General features: G+C 31.8%; 2 protein-coding genes and 2 long non-coding RNA genes across 4 annotated transcripts; 3 read left to right on the top strand and 1 right to left on the bottom strand.

The window, feature by feature from the left end:
- Positions 1-3,524: 3,524 nt before the first annotated feature.
- LOC133695669 (mediator of RNA polymerase II transcription subunit 10b-like) lies at positions 3,525-5,830 on the top strand. Its single transcript, XM_062117594.1, has 6 exons — positions 3,525-3,654; positions 4,129-4,369; positions 4,466-4,546; positions 4,641-4,743; positions 4,852-4,941; positions 5,619-5,830. Exons 2-6 carry the CDS (start codon positions 4,143-4,145, stop codon positions 5,688-5,690), a joined length of 573 nt encoding a protein of 190 aa, XP_061973578.1. The 5' UTR covers positions 3,525-3,654; positions 4,129-4,142; the 3' UTR covers positions 5,691-5,830.
- Positions 5,831-6,803: 973 nt separating this feature from the next.
- Positions 6,804-8,104, bottom strand: LOC133703196 (homeobox-leucine zipper protein ATHB-7-like). Its single transcript, XM_062127655.1, has 2 exons — positions 7,486-8,104; positions 6,804-7,369 (listed from the first exon to the last, which is right to left on the bottom strand). The coding sequence occupies exons 1-2, from the start codon at positions 7,795-7,797 to the stop codon at positions 7,091-7,093; spliced, it is 591 nt and encodes a 196-aa protein (XP_061983639.1). The 5' UTR covers positions 7,798-8,104; the 3' UTR covers positions 6,804-7,090.
- A 213-nt stretch (positions 8,105-8,317) lies between these two features.
- LOC133703205 (uncharacterized) lies at positions 8,318-9,463 on the top strand. The gene is made up of 2 exons (XR_009843840.1): positions 8,318-8,694; positions 8,909-9,463. It is a non-coding gene; the product is annotated as an uncharacterized LOC133703205 (long non-coding RNA).
- A 6,738-nt stretch (positions 9,464-16,201) lies between these two features.
- On the top strand, positions 16,202-19,435 carry LOC133697580 (uncharacterized). Its single transcript, XR_009842897.1, has 2 exons — positions 16,202-18,144; positions 18,982-19,435. It is a non-coding gene; the product is annotated as an uncharacterized LOC133697580 (long non-coding RNA).
- Positions 19,436-20,838: the final 1,403 nt, after the last annotated feature.

Raw genomic sequence — 20,838 nt, forward strand, 5'->3', positions numbered from 1 at the left:
TCATAATATGATTTATATTATTCTCTAACACTATCAGGTAGGGAATCAGACTCTATTAATTATATCATGATAAAACTTAAAATACCTACCAGAATGGGCTGGATGAATCTACTTTTAATTGCAAGGTAAATAAATATCTAGGATGATTACTTATCTTAATTAAAAAGAGTGCTTCACTGAGATTTTACTTAATGATTAGGGGATGTTTTTTTCAAGGAGCGACACCGTCGGAAGAAAGTTATCAGAGAATGATATAGTTTTAAAATTATTATTTTTTTAAATTTTAATCTATTCAGAATAATAATTTGAATAAAAACTGTAATTTAAAATAACAGTTTTAATTCCATCATTATTCATGATAGCAATTACATAATAAAATTATTATTTTAAATTATGAATACAATGCATATATAATTTTATAATTTTTCTTGGTGTCTTTTTATGCAAGGAAAAAACCCCTAGAAACCAAATTTCTTTTAAAAAAATCAGCATTCAATAGCACAAAACATCATCAATCCTTTACCAAAATACTAAAATCATCTTCTGGTCTCCACGAGTCTTTTTACAGGTTTTTTTTATTGCAAACCGCCGACTTTCCTTGACAGCTTTCTTGCCAATCGGTGAAATTATCACTCGTAGATATTTGTTTTGTCTCTTATTTTATGGAACCGTTATTTTTCAAATATTTTTCTGGGTGTTGTACTATAATTTGTTTTTTTTATTGAATTGTACTAGTTCGATAAAAACAATTAGGGTAATGAGATGACGTCATTGTCATCTTCAAGTGTCATTCGAGGACAGAAAGTGAACTGTACATATGTACAAAACCACGAGCGAGGGACCCTAAACATTCATATCGCCCTCGTCATATGGTTGATGGAACAGTTGCTTTGAAGCTTTTCTTTCTTTTTCTTTTTTAACTTGGAGTCTTCTCAAACTAATTTTTGTATCCATTAATTTTTTTTAAAAATAATTATCTTTAACGGGTCTCTTATTTCATTCCAAACAATAAATTCTCATGTTAATTCCAAAATTCATAAAAAAAAATCTTTTTAAAAGCTTTTATTTTATAATATAATATATAATATTATCGTTCACAGTTATAGTGAAACAAGACCGAATCTTTTTAACAAATACAAAGATTTGTTATTTTTGTTGAATGTTCAACTATGTAATTTGCTTTTTAATTTTGTACTGGAGTGCATATAAAGCTGATTAAGATTTTGTTTGGTATCATAGTAGTTGTTATTTTTTAAAATATTTTTTTATTTGAAAATACATTGAAATAATTTTATTTTTTAAAATTTATTTTTGACATTATCACATTAAATTGCCACATCAAGACAATCTGAAAACATAGAAAAATAATTTGAAGCAAAAAATAAATTTTATTTAAAAAAAAACACTTGAATTTCAACATACGGATTCTAAAACTTGCGTGGAGCTGGATTATTTATTTCTAAAACTTAAGAAATACTTAATAAATTTGAGCTGGATTGCAAGTTGGATAAAACAAAACTGAGCAAGGAAAAAAAATAGCAAGTGACGTCTATTTTTCTAAAACTTAAAGAGGTTAAATACTTAGTGTGGAGAGTATAAAACACATCAACAATTCATTTTTATTTATTTTGTTTGAAGAGTGCAGCAGCTTGAAGCAGACACCGTCACACCAACAAAATGGAAATGTCAAGACAACAAAATAGTAACCAAAGGCAGTAGAACAACCTCCAAATTGCAGCAATAATAAGGACCAGGTATTTATTTTTTGTATATACTGTTCAAATAACTTTTTATTCTGAAATCAATCTTAGCAAAGTGACGTCCAAGATTTTAGATAAGGTAGTGTGAGAGTTTTTTTTTTTTTTTTAATTTAGTAAATGAAGATTAATCAACCCGGATCGAATCGACAAGGTAAAATGAATGCACACATTAGTTCATTATTTATCCACAAGTAAGATTGAGCTTTGATCTACTTCAAAAACAAAAATTAGTTGGGCAAATAAAGCTTGGTGTAGTGAGAAATGGAAACTATAAGTTCTGTAGTTAACAAAAAGATTTATTATCATAAAAAAATATATTACACTTGATAACTTTTATTTCACGCACAAAGAAAGGTTAAGAAAAATATATTAAAGCGATACATTTTTTCCCTACTTATTTTAAATTATTCAAAATTTGAAAAATCTTTATTTTGTTTTTTGTTAGTTCTAATTGAAAAAATATGCTACTAATAAAAAGTTATTTTGGTAAAAAAAAAGCATGAATAAGAAAAAAAAATTATTTAATAAAATTTTTTTAATTGTAATATTTCATAAACAAAACAATCGTATACACTTATCCTGCACCTTTTTTTAAAATAAAATAAAAAACTGCGCTCAAGCTTGGAATATTTAGATGCAATGTTTTAGTTGATTGCACCAATTAATTAAATTTTTATGATCCACAGGATATTTGTTTTTTGTAATTTTTCACTAAGCAAGCATGTAGTGTGTGTGTGTGTATTAGACCAATGGGATTTTGTAGCCTTTCTCATATTTTTAATTAACGAAGTACCACTTTTTATTTTGAAAATAAAAGATATTTTCATCTCAGCTTAAGAGTTAATTAATTGGAATTAAATCTTCTTTCTAGATAATTTTAAAAAGTAGATTTCTCACGTTGATTCAATGCATTCAATAGAATAAATCCTCTTGAGTTATAAATATTGGTTTTAAGATTCGAATTTAGAAATTAAAGAAATAAAAAGAATATTTTTATCATCGAACCAATAAAGTCTGTATAATCAAATGAAAATGAAATGGTTGAGATATGATTGCATTATGAAAGAGCAAATAAATCGAGTTATGAAATGAAAGAAAAATCTATAATTTGTCCCGTCCAATGTAAACATCAAACATGAGAGATTATCACAACCCATCAAGGTAATTTTACTCACCCAATACTTACCATTTAGCATAGTTTTGAAACCCAAACCGGTCCGACATATCAATCTGGAACTGGAACCGGGTCGGGTTAAAAAAAATAAAGGAAAAAAAAACCCAATTGACCTAGCAAGACCCGGTAAAAACCCGGTTGCCACACGTCGTTTTGATTAAAAAAAAAGAATTAACATGGGTGATCAAGTCAAAACCCAGAACCCAGGCCTTGGATCGGGCCGAGTCTGAAAACTATGGTATTTATTATTGTGATTGGTGATATTTTTTAAAAGTTTTTTAATAGAAAATAGATTAAAATGAATTTTTTTTTAATATTAGTATATTAAAATTATATAAGAAGTATTTAATTTTTTTTTAAAATAAAAAATAATTTCAAAAACACTTAAGAAAATATAAGTAAACTCAATTTCTACAAAAGTTTAGTGGAAAATAGCACGATTATAGATCAATATAATTGCTATATTTTGTATAGGGCTATCTCCTAAGTCCATTTAGGATCCCATATAGGCTCATTATAATTTAGGCCCAAACATACATCATAAAGAAAAGTAGAAAACCTAGTCATATGAGCAACGTGTCGTTCATTAAAGACAGGTGTAATTCAGGCATATAAACTACATGTAAGTAAATTAAAACCAACTCTTGTTTCCTTCTCGGCAGAACGCGCTCTCTCTGCAGAAACCCAAAAGCGACAGAGACCCATTACCAATTTCAACAGGTAAAGCAATCTTAGTTTAATATTTGTTTTTTAAAGTTAATTTTTGGTTATCTGTTTTCTTTCACAATCTGGGTTCGCTTGGAATTATTTAATTTTTACTATACTGTTTATTTTTTAAAAAATTATGATCTGGGTTAATTCTAATATAATAAGTTAATTAGGGAGCTAGATTATTAGTTTTTTCCTTTTTGCTGGAGGGTTGTTTAGTTTGGATTTTGGGTGCATTTGAAACATCGAATTAAGGGAACTTTTGTGTTGTTCAATGTTCTAAACACACACGTTTGTTTTCATTGATTTGTTTCTTTTGTAAAGTTTGGAACTTTAATTAAGGTTGTCTGAGAAATTCTCAAGCTTTGAACAAAATTGAGGTGACCCTATATTTTGTACAGGCCATGTTTGATCATTTGTTTGCTTAATTCTGTTAATTTCTTGACTGTAGTTTTTATGGTCCATTTCTTGTTTTTGTTTGCACAGGAGCGTCGTTTGAGATGGATTTGTCGCAGAATACTGCTCTGGGGACTGGAGGGAGTGGAGGAAATGGAATGTTGGCTGCTCCAGTGAATGACACAGCAGCAGCGACGGCAGTGGATGATCCAAAGCAGAATTTGAACCAAGTTATTAATTCCATCCAGAAGACTCTTGGTTTACTTCACCAGCTTTACCTCACGGTCTCTTCATTCAACACTGCTTCACAGCTTCCTCTTCTCCAACGACTGTACTTTTCTATCAATTTGTTTGTTTTAGGTTGTTATTTGATAGCATCGTGTTTTGGTGGATAGAGGGTTTATGATATAAAGATGTGATTTTGCAGCAATGGTCTTGTTACTGAGCTGGACAATATGGTTAAATTGTCTGAAAAGTGCAACATTCAGGTTCCTATGGAGGTCCTGAAGTGAGTGTAACTTTGTAATTTGTTATTTGAGATGAGCCAAATTCAGCTTATCATCTTTTGCAAACTGATAGCAAGTTTATTGCTTTGTGCTTAGTTTGATTGATGATGGAAAGAATCCAGATGAATTCACAAGGGATGTTATAAACAGCTGCATTGCAAAAAATCAAGTCACTAAAGGCAAAACTGATGCCTTCAAGGTATTTCTTTGGTTCCCATTATGATATGTTATTTTCTCTGGATGTATTCATGCAATATGTATTCCGCTAGATATTTATGCCTTCATTATATAACCATTGATTTGGCAGAGTTTACGCAAGCATCTTCTGGAGGAACTTGAGCAGACTTTTCCAGATGAAGTCGAATCATACAGGGAGATACGTGCAATGTCTGCTGCTGTGAGTTATATTTACTGCATGTTGGATGGATTTCTCAGTTGAATTTGCCTATTTTTCTGCTTCTAATGTGAAACAAAAGCCATATTCTCTTGTTAGAAGGGACTGCCTAGACTAAAATTTGTCATGCAAAGATCTCTATTGAATTTGTTTCTTAAGGTTAGATTGCTGACAAGTAATGATGCTCGATAATAGAAATTCATAAGCATGAGATGTTTTATGGTGGGTAACAGAGAACCGTAATGTTTTCAGTTATGATGAACAGTGAGATTATTGAACCTGCTAGTGTTTATGAACCTATCAGCAGCTGAAGTTTATGCCTTGTCAGTGGTTTTGAACTTGCTATCCTCACCATATTCGATATGGTCGCCGCATCCTGGTGCAGCTTTGACAATTTTGTTGACTCACACTCAAGTTTGTGTTAATCGACCAATGAATGGAGAAGTTTCTTCAACAACATGAATGTGTAGCTTACATTGGCATTAAAATCTTAAAACAAGACATTTTAAGCCTGTAAATTTAAACATTTGTAATTTGGATGTTGATTTGGTTCCAGAAACCCGTAACCAGTTGGAGAAACAATTTGGTGCCTCAAAAGATAACAAGAACAATGCAACTTTTCGTTTTCTTTTGTTTTTGTCCCCAAGAAAAGTATATGAACTTAGCTTAACATCTTGCAGGAAGCAAAACGGCTTGCTCAAGCACAAAGCTCATTGCCCAATGGAGACGTGAAGGTTAAAGCCGAGCTTTAAGGGGCCACACGACTGTGAATCAAACTCTTTGTTTTGGACCAACTTGACTTTACCATGTAACAATAGGAGGCAGTCTATGCAAAATTACGTTGTATTAGCCCATTTTACTTAAATGCAAGAATGTGACTATTTATTATCTATTTTTGACGTCTGACATATGCTATCAACTGCGAATCCATGCTTTGATTTGTAGATTGTCATGATATATAGAGTTAATTAGCTTCGATGCCCGAGCTTTGTCATGTGTGTAAAAAATGATGTTTAAATGCTGAAATGGGATAAAAAAATAAAAAAAAACAGAGGATAAAAAAATTAAGAAGAATGAGAATAAAAATTAATATAAAAATAAAAATAGTATTATAATTAAAGGTGAGATTAAAAAGAATAATAATTTTTATAAAAAGATTAAGAAAAAAATTAAAAATAAAAACAATGAGGATCAAATATTGAAAATATGATATTTAGTAAATTAAGATTGAAGGATGAAATTATAAATAAATAAAATTTTTATAAAAAAGACAAGTCAAAAAAATAAAAAGAAAAAAAAATAACTAAAGTTAAAATGCCAACAAACAAAAGTTTTGAGAGAGGAAAGAGAGAGAAAGAAAAAAAAAAAAGAAAGGTCCCCTAACATCATATCGGACCACCACCAATAATGCATGTCGCACCAACAGGCTGGGAACACGACGTCGTTTCCGTCACTTCTAATGATATGATGGAAAGGTTTTTTTTAGATGCCGGGAGTTGCTTCCCATGCTCTATTGATGTCCTACATGCATGTTTATTTTTTTTTTAACTAAATATAAAATTGCCTTAAGTTGATATGATAATTACAAATATATATATATATATATATATATATATAACCAAGAATCAAGTGCTTTTTTTTTCCAAGGGTATTTTTGTTGTTTCACTTTGCATTATAAATTTTTTTTATTTTTTATATTTAAGTAAATACCAAATTATCTTTTAGTTTACATCATAATAACAAAAAAAATCATTTGTAAAGATGTCAGGTTTATGTTTTTTTTTAATATCAAGTATATTTAGGTATTTTCACTATACAATTAACATAAAAAAAAATATTTATTTATCTCTAGGTAATAACATAAATTCTTTTTAACAAGCACTTGATTCTGCTTCAAGTATTTCTTCATTTGTTTTTCCCATTAGTACCTACGAAGAGTACATGTCCTCAATTTGATTACACTAAGAAAGTGGATACATTTGACGCTTGACCAAACTTCCTCCTGGAATTACAAAATTTATCAAGATTGGATTACGAGACAACTGGTAGCTAGTATCGGATACGAGTGGACTTTTGCTACGCGATGTAGATGCTGAACATGCTCGTGTGTTTATTCATACTTCATTCATTTGAGGTAGTGTGCTTCTAGTGATCATGACCAGAACTCCCACCACTGTGATGAGTTGTCTGTTTGTTCGGTGTGGTTCAAAATGTCAATTTCCTCCCTCATGTTCACTGTATTTCTGCTGTTATTATCACTCGAAGGCCTGTTTTCTTCATTTTCATTACCGTCCAATGGAGAGCTGGGTTTCTCTTTTGATTCTGAGCCAGTATCCTTGTTCTCAAATCTGCCATCACGGCTGCCTCTGAGTTGGTTTCCACAATTTCTGCTCCCATGTTGCTTTACATGCCTGTTTTTCAGTTTCTGCAGCTGTTGAAAATTAAAGCTCTTGTTAGAGTCAGAATGCATCCCAGACATTTTAAGCTCAGTCACAAGGGTACCCTTACACTTAAAAAACTGCCTATAGTCCAACGAAAGAAAGATACCTGGATTATCAATGACTGCTTCTCTCTTTTCAAGGACTCAAAGCTAGAGGCTAGAACATCATAACTTGCTTTCAGTATACTGTACTCTTTCTCAATCTGTTTAGTCTTCAGTCTAGCTCTCCTGTTCTGAAACCATATAGCAACCTGTCGAGGCTCTAGCCCAAGCTCACTAGCCAGCTGCTGTTTAACCCGAGACTCCGGTCTTGATTCTGACTCGAACATGAATTCCAGGAACTTGATTTGTTCATCAGTAAACCTTCTCTTGTATGCATTCTTTTGAATGCTTGATAAAGGGTGCGTGCCTGGATCCATTACCTGATAACTTTACTATTGCTGTTGTTGGGGATGTCTCATCTCTCTGTTAACATTGCTTTGGTGAGCCTTTGTTTGCAAAAGGTTAGTGAACTAATAAATGGTCAGGCAACTGATCATGTCTATACATGCATCACAGAAGGTGGGCCTGCTACGATAGTACGTGTACTCTTTGAAGAAGAGCATCTTGTTACTCTATTTTTGTGCTAGTGGTGGTGACGACATTTCTGTACTCCTTTCATTCAAGCTGACAAGGCGATGTGTCCTAGACACCACCCTTGATCTACCATGTATGTGATTTTGAACACCCTCTTCAACGGCTCTATGATCATGAGCCTTAAGATTATCATCCTTTTATTATAGTCTTTAAATTTACAGGGACAAGGAAGGTCCATTTTTCGTGGAAAAAACATCATGGGTTTTAGAGTCTTAGGTTGCCACGTTGATACAAAAGCCATTTTTCTTTTGAAAAAAATGGCAACTTTGGATCAATTGCCGGAAGACAAAGTTTACTCTAAAGCTGTCCTTGTGTCCATCAAGAACCAATGGTTTAGCAACACAACGGGAGGGATCAAAAGAAGGGGCCCTCCACAGCATGATCCTTTTTTCTTTTGGAAAGTTGCCGTATTAACGTGGCCACTAATAAGTTGTGGGTTTTATCATCATCTATCAATTATTTGGATTTTTGGACACGAGAGAGTGCATAAATAGGAAACATGTTAGCTTCGTGTTGAAATATTGTGCATGACCGATCCCCTAGTACTAACGACATCATATCTGATTCTTCCAGATTCGTTGTTCACCCTTCAATTCTGTCTGTCACCTTCTACTCGTGCTGCGCCACCGTCCAGATATATAATTTCTCCAGACCAGATATCACGCTGCTGTTGAAAGCATGTTAGTAACTCTTTCTATTTACTCTGTAGAAAGCTCCAAAAGCATCTAATCGCACCGTTCTTGTTTTGTTTTTTTTTTTTAAAGGGATACCGCTGATAAATTCAGTTCTCATGATGCATTACCGAAAGGACTATAAGAAAATTTATTTTTTTGAGAATCTTGAAAGAATTGATCATATCGAGTCCTTGTTCTTGACTCTTGGTAATTTGATCAGGGCGTAAGAATCTGTGTCCTTGTTAAACTCAGTGTATAGAATGGCAGGGAGTAGTTGCTTGACCTCATCATTACAAGAGAATTGGAGAGACGAAGTCTAGCGCTAGCAAGCATCAGAAGGAGATCAAGACCCAATCTGGAAGACCTTGGGCAGTAGAAAAGTCAGATCAGCAGGATCAGCAAGTTTGAAGTCTGGGCTGATGATAAAAAAAAAGGTTTTAGAATTTTCATCAGTGCCAAGCCCAAAGTTGCTTGTTGTCAATCATAGCTGAAAAGCAACCAACAAAAGCCTGGTTGTAAAGCCCACATCTGACATCCATAGCTTTCAGTATCATCTATTAATGTCAATACCCTCGTGTTGGTTTAGCTAGTAAACTAGCATAGTGACCGTGTGTTTTCCCGGTAATTTTTAAATTTTTTATTATTTTATTATCTGATAATTTAAATAAATATTCATAAAAAAATTAATTATAATTTTAGGGGGAAAATGTACCATTTCAGTGCAAATTATCTTTTCTCATTCATGTATTTTTTATTTTAAAAATAACAATTTTATTTTATTAACAACTTGATTTTCTCAATAAAAACTAATGATAATTAAAAAAACGTATTTACTAAGATTCTAATAAAAACTCAATTTTATTATTCATGTATTTGTTTATGAAAACATCTTTTTTTATTAGAAATATTTTTTTTTAAATAAAATTTTATTATGATTGTTAAAGAAAAAATTTATGAATTGATTATTTTTACGCATCTATATAAATAAATTTCAGGATAATAAATCTAAGAAAAACATTTAAAATAAAAACAATAATATATTATATTCTTGTTGAAAATTAATGAGAATGTTTTTAGAAATCCTGAATATTAGGTCAAAATAAAAAAAAATTATAATCTTCCTAGAAACTAAGAAATAATTGGATGATTGTTTAAATATTATTTTAGTAAATTTATTTAAAGATAATTTTATTTGAAAAATAAAATAAACAAAAAAGGTTAAAGGATACTTTAATAATACAAAAAAGGTTTGGCACAATTGGCCCAAAAGAAAAACATTGGGTGCTAATGGGCTTGAAAGGCTAGGTCTACTTACTTGATCTTTTATTTTTAATGAGATTTATCTATATAAATTTTATAATTTAATGAATGATATGTTGTCCATCTTGATAGACAATCCATCTTTTTTTGGTTTAATTTTTGGCCATTGCTAATAATTGAAAAGTTAGGGGTTTAAATTTTGAAATCTTAAAAACTCAAATTTTACTTGTTTTAAGTTTAAAACATCATAAAAATTTCTATAAAGTCATCTCTAAGCTTAAAGCACCATTTAATTAGATGAAGAATCATAAGTCAAATTGAATTAAACCAAACTTCGAGGATCTTATATGTTTTTTTGACATGTTTAAGGGTAAAATCATTTATATTGTGTTCGGAAATAATATAAATCATATATTGAGACCTTAATTAATAACTTAAGTTTTTTTGTTAAGATGGTTATCTGATATGCTATCATATCCTTGATGATTAAATGGTTATGAGTTTGAATTTTATCACTATCATTCTCTCTTTTAATTAAAATTAATTCATAGTACAAGGTTGTGTGAATTTATACAAGTTTCAAACCCAAATATTTTTACTTGAGAGGGTGTATTAGAGAATAATATAAATTATATCTTGAGACCTCACATAATAACTTAAACTTTTGGATTGATATGATTATTTGACACAATAAACTCTCTTATTTTAAATTAAATCATTGACACTAAGATTGACCTTTATGTGGCTAGAATGTCGCCGACCATATATTTTTTTCTCTTAACTTTTCTCAGCGATTTTCCTCCTCTATTAACATTTAGAGACTAAAATGTGAGAAAAATAAAGTTTGAATAGAAACATGAAAATTTTAAAACAACATTATGCAAGCGGAAGCTAAAAACAACAAACACACACAAAACACAAAAACAATTATGAGCGAAAAGGACTGCAAATATGAACCCCATATTCATAATTTTATTCTCTAAACAAATAATGATGATAAATTTTTCCTCCTTATGAGGTTTACAAAGCCTTGAATATACTAGAAACCCTACTTTAATTAGAAAAAAAAACTAAAATATAAAATAACAAGGAAATAACCATAAAATATAAAATAACAAAACAGCTAAAACCAGGAGCCTTGGCAAGATTCTTGATATCTCAAGATTCAATAGTTTGCACAACAACATCATAGTTGCTATAAGAAAAATAGCCTCTAGAAACTCTTGTAAAATTTTTAGCCTGATCCAACGACTGGATAAAAAATTATAGCTTATTTAAGCTGTTAACGTGACGAGAACTTCTCTTGAATCTAGACTTGTCCCACTAGTTTATAAATACATCTGTTATGTCATCCACGTAATCTGTCTGGGGTAGATCATCATCTAGTTATAACAAATCCACTCGTGGCTGCTCAAAATTACCTGTTATCTCAAGCCCGACTACAACACAACAACGAAAATATATATATAAATTAAAACTTTGGGGATCAAACTGAAGGTTTTTGTGTTTTTCAATGGAAAAATTTAATAAAATGATTTTTTTTTTGTTAAATTTTATCCCTTTGCTTTCGACTCTTTTCACTGTAATCTAAAATTTTATTTTGTAAAATCAAACTTTAATATAATCTCTAAATATTCATGGACACTTTGTATATGTAAATGTATAGAAAGTGAAAAACAAATTCAATACATAGAATCATGGTAATATAACTTGAGATAATAAAATTACGAAGAATCATAGTGAGGTTGCTCTCGTACGTTTGCATCTAGAGTTTCGATAAAACCAATGTTTCAATGAACTTCAATCGGTGTGATATGGAACCAATTGTTGAGTAATTAATACATACATGTTTAATACGCATACACAGCAAATTAGGTCCGAAAGTGCTATCAAGACTAGCATTTTTCCTTGATTAACTAGTAGTAAATTAGTAATATGTCCCTGATTAGATGTAAGTGCTCTGATGCGTTGTATTTATATTCATTTCTTTCACTTTCATGTGATATTTGGAGAGTTATTAATTGATCAGATCAATGTGAACCACGTGAATTTAAAAAAAAAAAAAAAACTAGCTGAGGATCGAGCACAGCATTTGAAATTTGAACTCCAGCTATATTTTGAATGATTTGAATGGACGGATGATTTTCAAGTAGCTGGTTGCTAGCATGACACTCAAAACTGAAAAAAATATAAGGTCTTGTCAGCTTGTGTCCAAGCGTTAATAGTACAATATATTTTATTTTGGTTTCCAGCTTTGATATGGTACCTTAAATAGCTCGTAACAGTCTCCAACAGCTGCTGATCAAAGTGTTCTTGTTTAATGAAAAGAAACGAAAATCAATGTGTCGTGGCATTTATGTTTGAGTTATTTGAAGTTTCAAAAACCAAAGAAAACTCTCACTCACCCCACGTAAGCTTTGGTTCTACTTTCTACGTTGTTTTGTTTGCAGAGAATCTTCTTTTCTCAATCAAGGTAGACTTGAGGTTGGGTTGGCCAAAAAGCTTTCTTTGCATGAAAAGAGTGCTTGCCTTTTCACTTTCCAACCACTCTCGCACATTTTCTTAAGGTTATTTGTGTAGCACAACCTTTTTTTTTTTTTTTTGCTGTTTTCGATAGTGGATTTAGGGTTTGATTATTATTAATCTGCCACTTAAAAACAAGATCATTAGAGCACACTACTTTCCAACATTGCTCTGCGTACACGCGCTGCTGAACTAATGCGTGGTCTTAAGTATGTAACGATTACATGTAATACATGCATGCATGGTTCAGATTAAACAATTGCTAATGGAATTGCTTACTGTAAAAAACAATGATCAAGCTAGCATACGTGATCCATGCTCAGATTCAAAACGATGGATGACAGTTGGAATCCATTAATTAAATCTTATTGATCATCAAGGATGGCAAGAGGGACGACTGCGGCACAAAAGCTGTAATCTATTAATTTGTTGCTGTGGATTTATTTTACAAATATTTGTTTAGTAGAAAAAGAGGAGAGTGGAGACAATGCCTTCGATGGGAATTGGGAAAGAACAAAGATCTAGGTAAAGTTAGGTGTACGTCTGCTAGAGGAGGGGTTAGATCAATCACCATAAAATTAGGACTTCCAGAAGAGAAAAAAATGAAATGCTTTTATTTTTTTATGAGATTGTGGTGCAAGTAGTCAATGTTGCTTGCACATTTGCTGGACTATGATCTTCAAGTATCCAATTCTTATGTCAAGGAGAACCTTTATATTTATTAAGGTAGCTAGATAACAAAGGCTAATTACTTTGATCATGTAATTAGTGGCACCCCTACTTTTCTTTTAAGAATAGATCCAAAATCCGAGTCTCTTAGGGCAGCACACAAAAAAATTATGATTTTACATGATTGAAATCTTGCAAGTGTTATTTTCCATCCCCAAACTACTTGATTGTGAAGGGAAACGAGAACGGAAGCAAGAAGTTCAAAGGGTGAACTTTATTAGCTCCGGCAATGCACATGATTAAGACATGGAATTTTGACTTTGCCGGGATGATGGCGACGTATGTTGGGAAAAATTGTGCTCAAGGAAAAAGAAAACAAGAAGATGGCAACACATCATACCAAGAGAAATTAAAATTGGTTGTCTTGTATAAAGAACAGAAATTTGGTTGTCAGTTATCAAAGAAAAGAAATTTCGGTGATTAGTGAACAAATCATCTACACATAAAATCTTTATCATTCTAATTATAAAAGCATCCAATGTAAATACCAACTAGATCAGTTTAGATTGAGCAGCAGCGACTTGCTATCACGGATTTAATTGATTGCTTTCACGGATTTAATTGATTTGTCGATCGAATCTCTCTCTCAAAAAAAAAATTAAAAAAAATCCAATATAATCATACATACATGAATCCATCATTACTCATGTAATAGCAATTGCCATATATCTACACCAAAAAGAGAAAAGGAAATATTTTTATTTTTATTTTTTTTAGTAAATAACAAAAGAGAAGGGTGTACAGAAGAAGCATACACAGATCATGTGAAAGTCAATTATTGTGTCCTTGTTTTTTTTATTACTAGTAAAGTCATTTGATGATGTCATTCGATGGAGGAAGTCAATCGATGTGATTTATAGAGAATTCCATCTACCATAGAGAGATGAGAAGGATTAGGAGAGGAACTTTACCCAGTACTTAACCTTCTTAATCAATTTGAGCACATTGAATTATTCTAAATATTCTGTATCTTTTCAGTCCTTTATACACACTTTTTTTTTTTTTTTTTTTTTTTTTTCCTTTATACACACTTGTTTACCCCCAACATTAATTCAACATAAGATTTCAAATATTTGATTCCAGATTTTATTTTCCAAGTTAATAGCTTTAGTACATATATAGTTTCTTTAAAAGGCAATATACTAGCTAGTTCCAAAGCCTTTTACTACCATAACAAAGCAACAGGCGAAGTCAAATTATAGCTCAAACGATCTCGACATTCAAATTCTTGGTGACCTAAGCAAAGCCTTTGAACAGCCTCGTAGACATGTGCTTATATTTATTGAGGTTTTGCTTTTAACATGCGTGCGTTGAGAGGTCACATTCCATTGCTAGCACCATAATAAATCCCACCATCTTTTTCCATTTTTGCAAGACCGGTTAATATCTTTCCCTTGAAGGAATCAAATTCTCTGGTGAAATATTTATTGCTCCTTAATTTCACTTTGATTTAATCATCCAAACACTTCTTCCATCTCGTTAATTTCTCCCCAGTAGCAGTGCTTTTGGTTAAAAAAAAAACACTTAATTTGCTGTATATACAAGAATATCAAGAAATCTTGGTACTCTAATTAGATCTACAACAATCAAGTTTCTCCCACGAATCACATTATCTTTCTTTTTTCTTTTTAACAATTGCAAATGCCACAAAACAGTGCTGGAGATTTTACCCTTTCTTCCATCCTTGTTATGTAGTGTCGCTCTTCCTATATTTTTTTCAAGTGTTTGTATAGTTTTTCTTTTCCATTAAAATTTAAAAAGGAAAAGGAAAGAAAGAAAAAGAGGGTTTGTGCCCTTAACACGTGTGGGCCCTGAAGCATGTAAATGAATCTGAATGGCGAGGACCATGTGTCATGGTGGAGATGAGAGCAGCTGAATGCGAAGCAGTAACCTGACCAGTAACCTCTTATGACTGTCTGTGACTCGCTCCCCCTCTCTTTCTCTGTGTCTGTCGTCATCTCGAATCCCCCGCAAGCTTAGAAAAAAGCAGTGATATTTTTTTTGCGGTGAACGAGGCTACCCTTTTTCATGTTTGTTTGTTTTTTTAGTTTACCCAAAGTAACATTGTACCAAAATATGGTAACACTTGCAAAATTGATAGGTACCCATAAATCATAGGACTAAAGTACTAAACTATATAGCTAGGGACGGTGAATTAGCTCAACTAATCCTCTGACTCATCTTCTTTCTTACGTGTTTATTAATTGTCTTATATTATCGTCAAAGCATCATCACGTTATCATATCTACGGACGCCTCATTCAATGTCGATCAAACTCTTGAGGGATTTGGTTTAGGTGGGCAAGTGAGTTCATGCTTTAGATATGATCAATTTCATCATATACTAATTTAATATGACAATTTGGTATGAAAATATTTCAAGTGGAACGAAAATTATACATAAATTAGTATATGGACGTTGTATAAAAACTGATTCAAAAATACCATAATGGTTAAAGAAATCGAATATGAATTTAATCTATATATGTGAAACTTGGCCTGGATAATACCATATTAGTTTGTTGAGAAAAACACAAAATAGAATATGAATTTATCCTAGTTAATTAGTTGATGGAAATGGAAGAAAGAAAATATATGGTATATAATAATTAAGAACACACACAATGCACATGGTGATCATGAAAAGGTAACAAAGTTCTTGATCAATGAGAATGGGAAGTATAGCTAGGGTTAGACATAAAAGTAGTGATATACTGTATCACTTTATATATATATATATATATATATATATATATATATATATATATAAAAGGGTATAATTAAGATGTTGTTGTTAGCAAAACAGAGATAGTACTTGATAATTTATTTTAAGCATAAAAATATGATGGTGTGATTAGGTCATGATGATATATCGCGGCACACATGGGATTTAATTAATTTGATACCGCGTAGAGAGAGAGAGAGAGAGCAAAAGGAGGGGGCTAAAATCTACACACACACACACACACACACACACTGCATTGCATGGTAGAGAACGATGAGATTGATGAGAGTGATGAGAGGAAGAGAGATGGGGTGAGTTAGAGATAGGGGTCGTGGTCATTTCTCTGGCGCCCGAGACCCATTTGTAGGGTCAGTGGGTCTGCTGCTTTTATTGCTTTCTTTGTCCTTTTCACCTTTTCATCTCTCTTCCTGCCCTTTTTATCTCCTTGTTTTCCTTGCTCGTTTCTCATTCACCATGATCATACAGACCCATCTCTCTCTTTCTCTCCCCCCTTAACTCTTTATATCTTTCGCCTCTCTCACAATCTGTTTGGTTTAGAGGTCCTTTTTCTTGAGTAAATAAATAAGGGCGGTCTAGAGTTTGCTTAGGTTAATTAGGTTTTTGATTGAGAAAGAGGGGGGAAAATAGAAATGGAAGCTATTTCTTTTGAGGGGAATGTTGTCTGGCTCGAGGTCACTAATGGGATCTATGATTTTATCTCAATTGATTGATTTTCTTTCAAATTCTAGTAAATTGAATTGAGAGAGATCATGATCAACTTATATTTAATGATGTCGGACCAGGCTTCATTCCCCCCAATTATTTCTTCCTTTCAAATCGTTGATCACTACAATTAACTTCCCTTCCATTTTTGGTCTGGATCTAAAAGGTGAGAGTTAGTATTTTGTAAATTTTATCTTGTTATTTTCTGTATGTATATTTCTGTGCACATGTGTGTTTATTTGTTTTAAATTGATTTTGGAATGTTTTTGTGCATGGGTTTTTTGGTCAATAGAAAAACTCTAATTCTTTTGAGCATGAGCTCGCAGATTGGTGTAATGATGAGGGATTTTGACTACCTTTTCTTTTGTTTTCTCCTTCTTTTATGACTGAAAGAGGAGGATGGATCTTCATCATTACTCTTTTATATTTTATCCCTAAATTTTATGGATCAGGGTTTTATGTTTCCTTGTCAGTCTATCTAGCTAACTCTTCCATCTTCATCATTGAACTAGTTTTTCTCATGATGGCTCCAAGAATCTTATCTGTCTGTTTCTGGTCCTTACTGATCTACACTCTAATTGGCTTCTTTTGCCCACTTCAACTACCACAAACCTCTAGGGTTTCATCATAATGAGCTTACCTTATTAGCCCACAGTTACTTTCTTATTCGATATGTATATATGTTTTGTCATTTTTCTTTCCCCTATGCTATCTCATTTAACTAGAAAATAAGATCAAAATGTGTATTATACAAAGTTTTTTTTTTTTTTTTTGTATAATAAGTCATAACTGCTTTAATTGGCATCAGATGGTTGTATACTTGTCTCTTCATCTTTCTGTGCCACTTTTGAGAGTGGTAGTGGGTGGTAATCTCCTCTCCTCTCCTCTCCTTTTTGTTTTGTTTCTGCTTTTTCTTTATCTTATGGTTACCTTTATGTTAAAGCTTAGATCTGTGCCCTTTGGTCAACTCATGTCCTTTGCATGCTTGAAGAGATCATGGGCTACACCCAGCTGTTGCATACGTATGGAAAGTAGCTAGCTAGGGTTCCGTCCTTGAATTTCCATAACTTTTTTCTTATGTAATGTAGCTTATATTTGTAAGATAATTTGATCCTTTGCTAAAACAATTTAGTTTTCTTATGTGAGTCATTTGCTAGCGTGAAGCTTCTTCCATTACCTTAGAGAGAGGTGGAAGAATGATTAATCTTTCAACTTGCTATATATGCTGATCCATCTATTACTTGAAGTGAAACCCTGTTATAACCTCTCTGGCTTGTCCATAAACTATGCTGTGGTTCTGAGCATTTCACTCTAAAGAAGAGAATATGATGTGATGGACTGGACCTTTGATTTTGCTTGACCATGCAGTCTTCTTCTGCCATACATGAGCAGCAACTTGTAGTTTTGGAATCAAAGCTTTTGCTCCTGTCTTCTCTAAAAAGCTAGAAATCTAAATTCCTAACATTCGAGGGGGGGACTTTGATATGCTTTACACTGGTATGCAAATTTTTGTTTTCATGTTAAAATGTAGAGATACTGAGCATTTTTTTTTTTTTGCTGAATAATGACCATATTGTTGTGGTGTAGTTCTTTGCCTCAATTTCATATACAACAACAATAATCTATATCTTAATTTATTGGCTAGATTATGTTATTAATGTTAAGAATTACAAGAAAATGTAAGACATAAACATCCTCTCCGTGTGGTTTTGATAATTTACACATGCACATGATTCTAATTTAATTAGGTTAAAGAGAGTTCATTATGTACTAACAGGAAATCAAACACAAAACTAAGTGAAGGTGGCTTTAAATTCTCTTATTTGTAGAGTCCATAAGGGAACAAAAACCGTAGAAAAATGAAAGAAAGATGGATATGTAGAAAAGGAAACAGGTGATCGGAAAGGTGAATGAGAGAAGCCTCATCAAGAAGACAACCTTGATGTGTCTTCTTTGATAGGCGTTTTTGCTTAGCTTAGACTTTTCTTATTAATTTGCTTGGCCTTGTGGAGTAGTGCGTTCCAATTTTCTCTTATTCTGTCATCAATTTCTAAGTCCGAGCCATATGTAACACTGAATGCCTTTAATGGTCTGACTCTCTCTCTCTCATTATTTACTATTAAACAGTTTAGTCACATCAGCATTGATGCCATGGATTCCTCTTTACCCTGACGACTGTGATAAATGACGACTATGATGTATCTATTATTTGGAAGAAGTCAGAACTGTGTGCTATTAGACCGCATTGTTTGAATTTTGTATTTCAAGAAGTTATTAAGAATCTAGTACAGTTATGTCAGCTTAATTGGTGCAACCCTCTTTTCCATCTCTCAGAGTTACTCTGTGGACTGTTCTTTGAGTTGCACATTCGCTTCATACAAACCCAGATTCTTCAGGGAGCAACTTCGATTTGCAATTGGTATTTTGCCTTGAAAGTGTTTCGATTCTTGGAAAATGGAGGTTTTCAATTTGCGCTTCCTCGAGCTGGTGGATACATAAACTGCATTTCTTGGAATTCATTTTTGTTGACTAGTGTTTTCTGGTTTTGATTTTCTAAGCCCTCAAAGTATGTGTCTAGCTGAGAGAGTGAGAGGGAGAGGGAGAGTTCATTACCCAAAACCTGAGTTCTTCATCTCCCAAAAACAACAATAAATAAATAAAAATAGAACAAAAAATTCATGTTGCCCAAGACATAATGAGTTCCTCCAACCCAACACAGAGCTAGTACGAAACAAAAATACTGCTATGTGTATATCTAATTAATTAATTATTATTATTCTTATTACTATTAGTTTTGATTGACATGGTTGTACGGGTAATTTATATATTTTTTGACTAATTTTATAAATTTTAAAATTAATAATTATATAAGTTTTCATGGATTGTGGATTACATAAACCTTGTCTAAAACCCTTTTAGTGAAGTATCTTGGACTAGAGACACATCCAGCTTTTTTTTTTATTATGGTTTTTTTCCCTGGAACCAAGCTTTTCAAAAGGTTGATTTGTCTAATTAATGAAGGCTTCTCCCCCAAAGTAGCCCTTTAGGTAGGTCCTCTCTCCATCAACGGGTTCCTGGAAATTTCTTGCAAACATTAATGGGATGTTCCCATGAAGAAATGGATATCTCCAAAGGGAGGAAATGTTAAGGCAGTGGTAGTGGGGCATTTACAGCCCACATTTTGTAGGCTTTACCCTTTGAACTGGCCCATTTTAGTATGAAATTTTTTTTAATTTTCAATCGTTTAAAAATATGGTTATGGTTATTTTTAAAATATTTTTTATTTAAAAATATATTAAAATAATATTTTTTATATATTTTTTAAAAATTACTTTTAATATAAGTGTATTAAAATGATTTAAAAATATCAAAAATATATTAATTTGAAATTAAAAAATTAAAAAATTTCAAATTTCTTTTAAAATATTTTTAAAATGTAAATACTAGTTTTTTTCTCAACAAAACAAATTATACGCTGGAAATGGAAGCAAGATTATATAACAGCGAATATTATGCTAGATAACATCAAATAAAAATTCTCAATTTACAAATTTTTTGAACAAAAAGGCCAAAGCCTATTTAATTTTACCACTACCAGATCCAAAGCCATATGGGTATACCACCTATTTTTTGAATAGTCTCGACAAAACCTCTCATTTTGGAGATAAATATCGTTTTCTATATATATAATTTTTTTAAAAAAAAATGATCGAGGTTTAAATTTTAAAATCAAATACAAGTTACGTTAATTTTTAGCAATTTTAATAAAAAATATAGCTTAAGACTTAACAATAATATCTTTGACGAGTCTTCTATTTTTAGGATCTGGTGCCATTTTTTGAAGTGTTTAAATATCAACATCAAGCATTTCACAAAATAATTAGTAATTAAAAAAAAAATAAAAATATAAAAATAATTAGGATAATTGATGGCAATCGAAAAGATAAATTTAAAAGAAATACATAGTAAATGTAATCTTTTATAAGAAATGATGATGTAAGGATGATATTGTTCTTCCTTTAAGTATAACTAAACCCTTACCTAAATCTCTAGAACCAGTGCATATTTTAGGATCCCTAGTTTTCTTTAATTATTAGGTGGCAACTCTAGTTTTTCATGATATATATTTAGTCTCAGTCAATGTCATGGTATGACAAAATGATAACTCCACTAGGTAACATAAGGTTAAGA

Source organism: Populus nigra, chromosome 1 (genome assembly GCF_951802175.1).
Source record: "Populus nigra chromosome 1, ddPopNigr1.1, whole genome shotgun sequence".
NCBI lineage: Eukaryota > Viridiplantae > Streptophyta > Magnoliopsida > Malpighiales > Salicaceae > Populus > Populus nigra.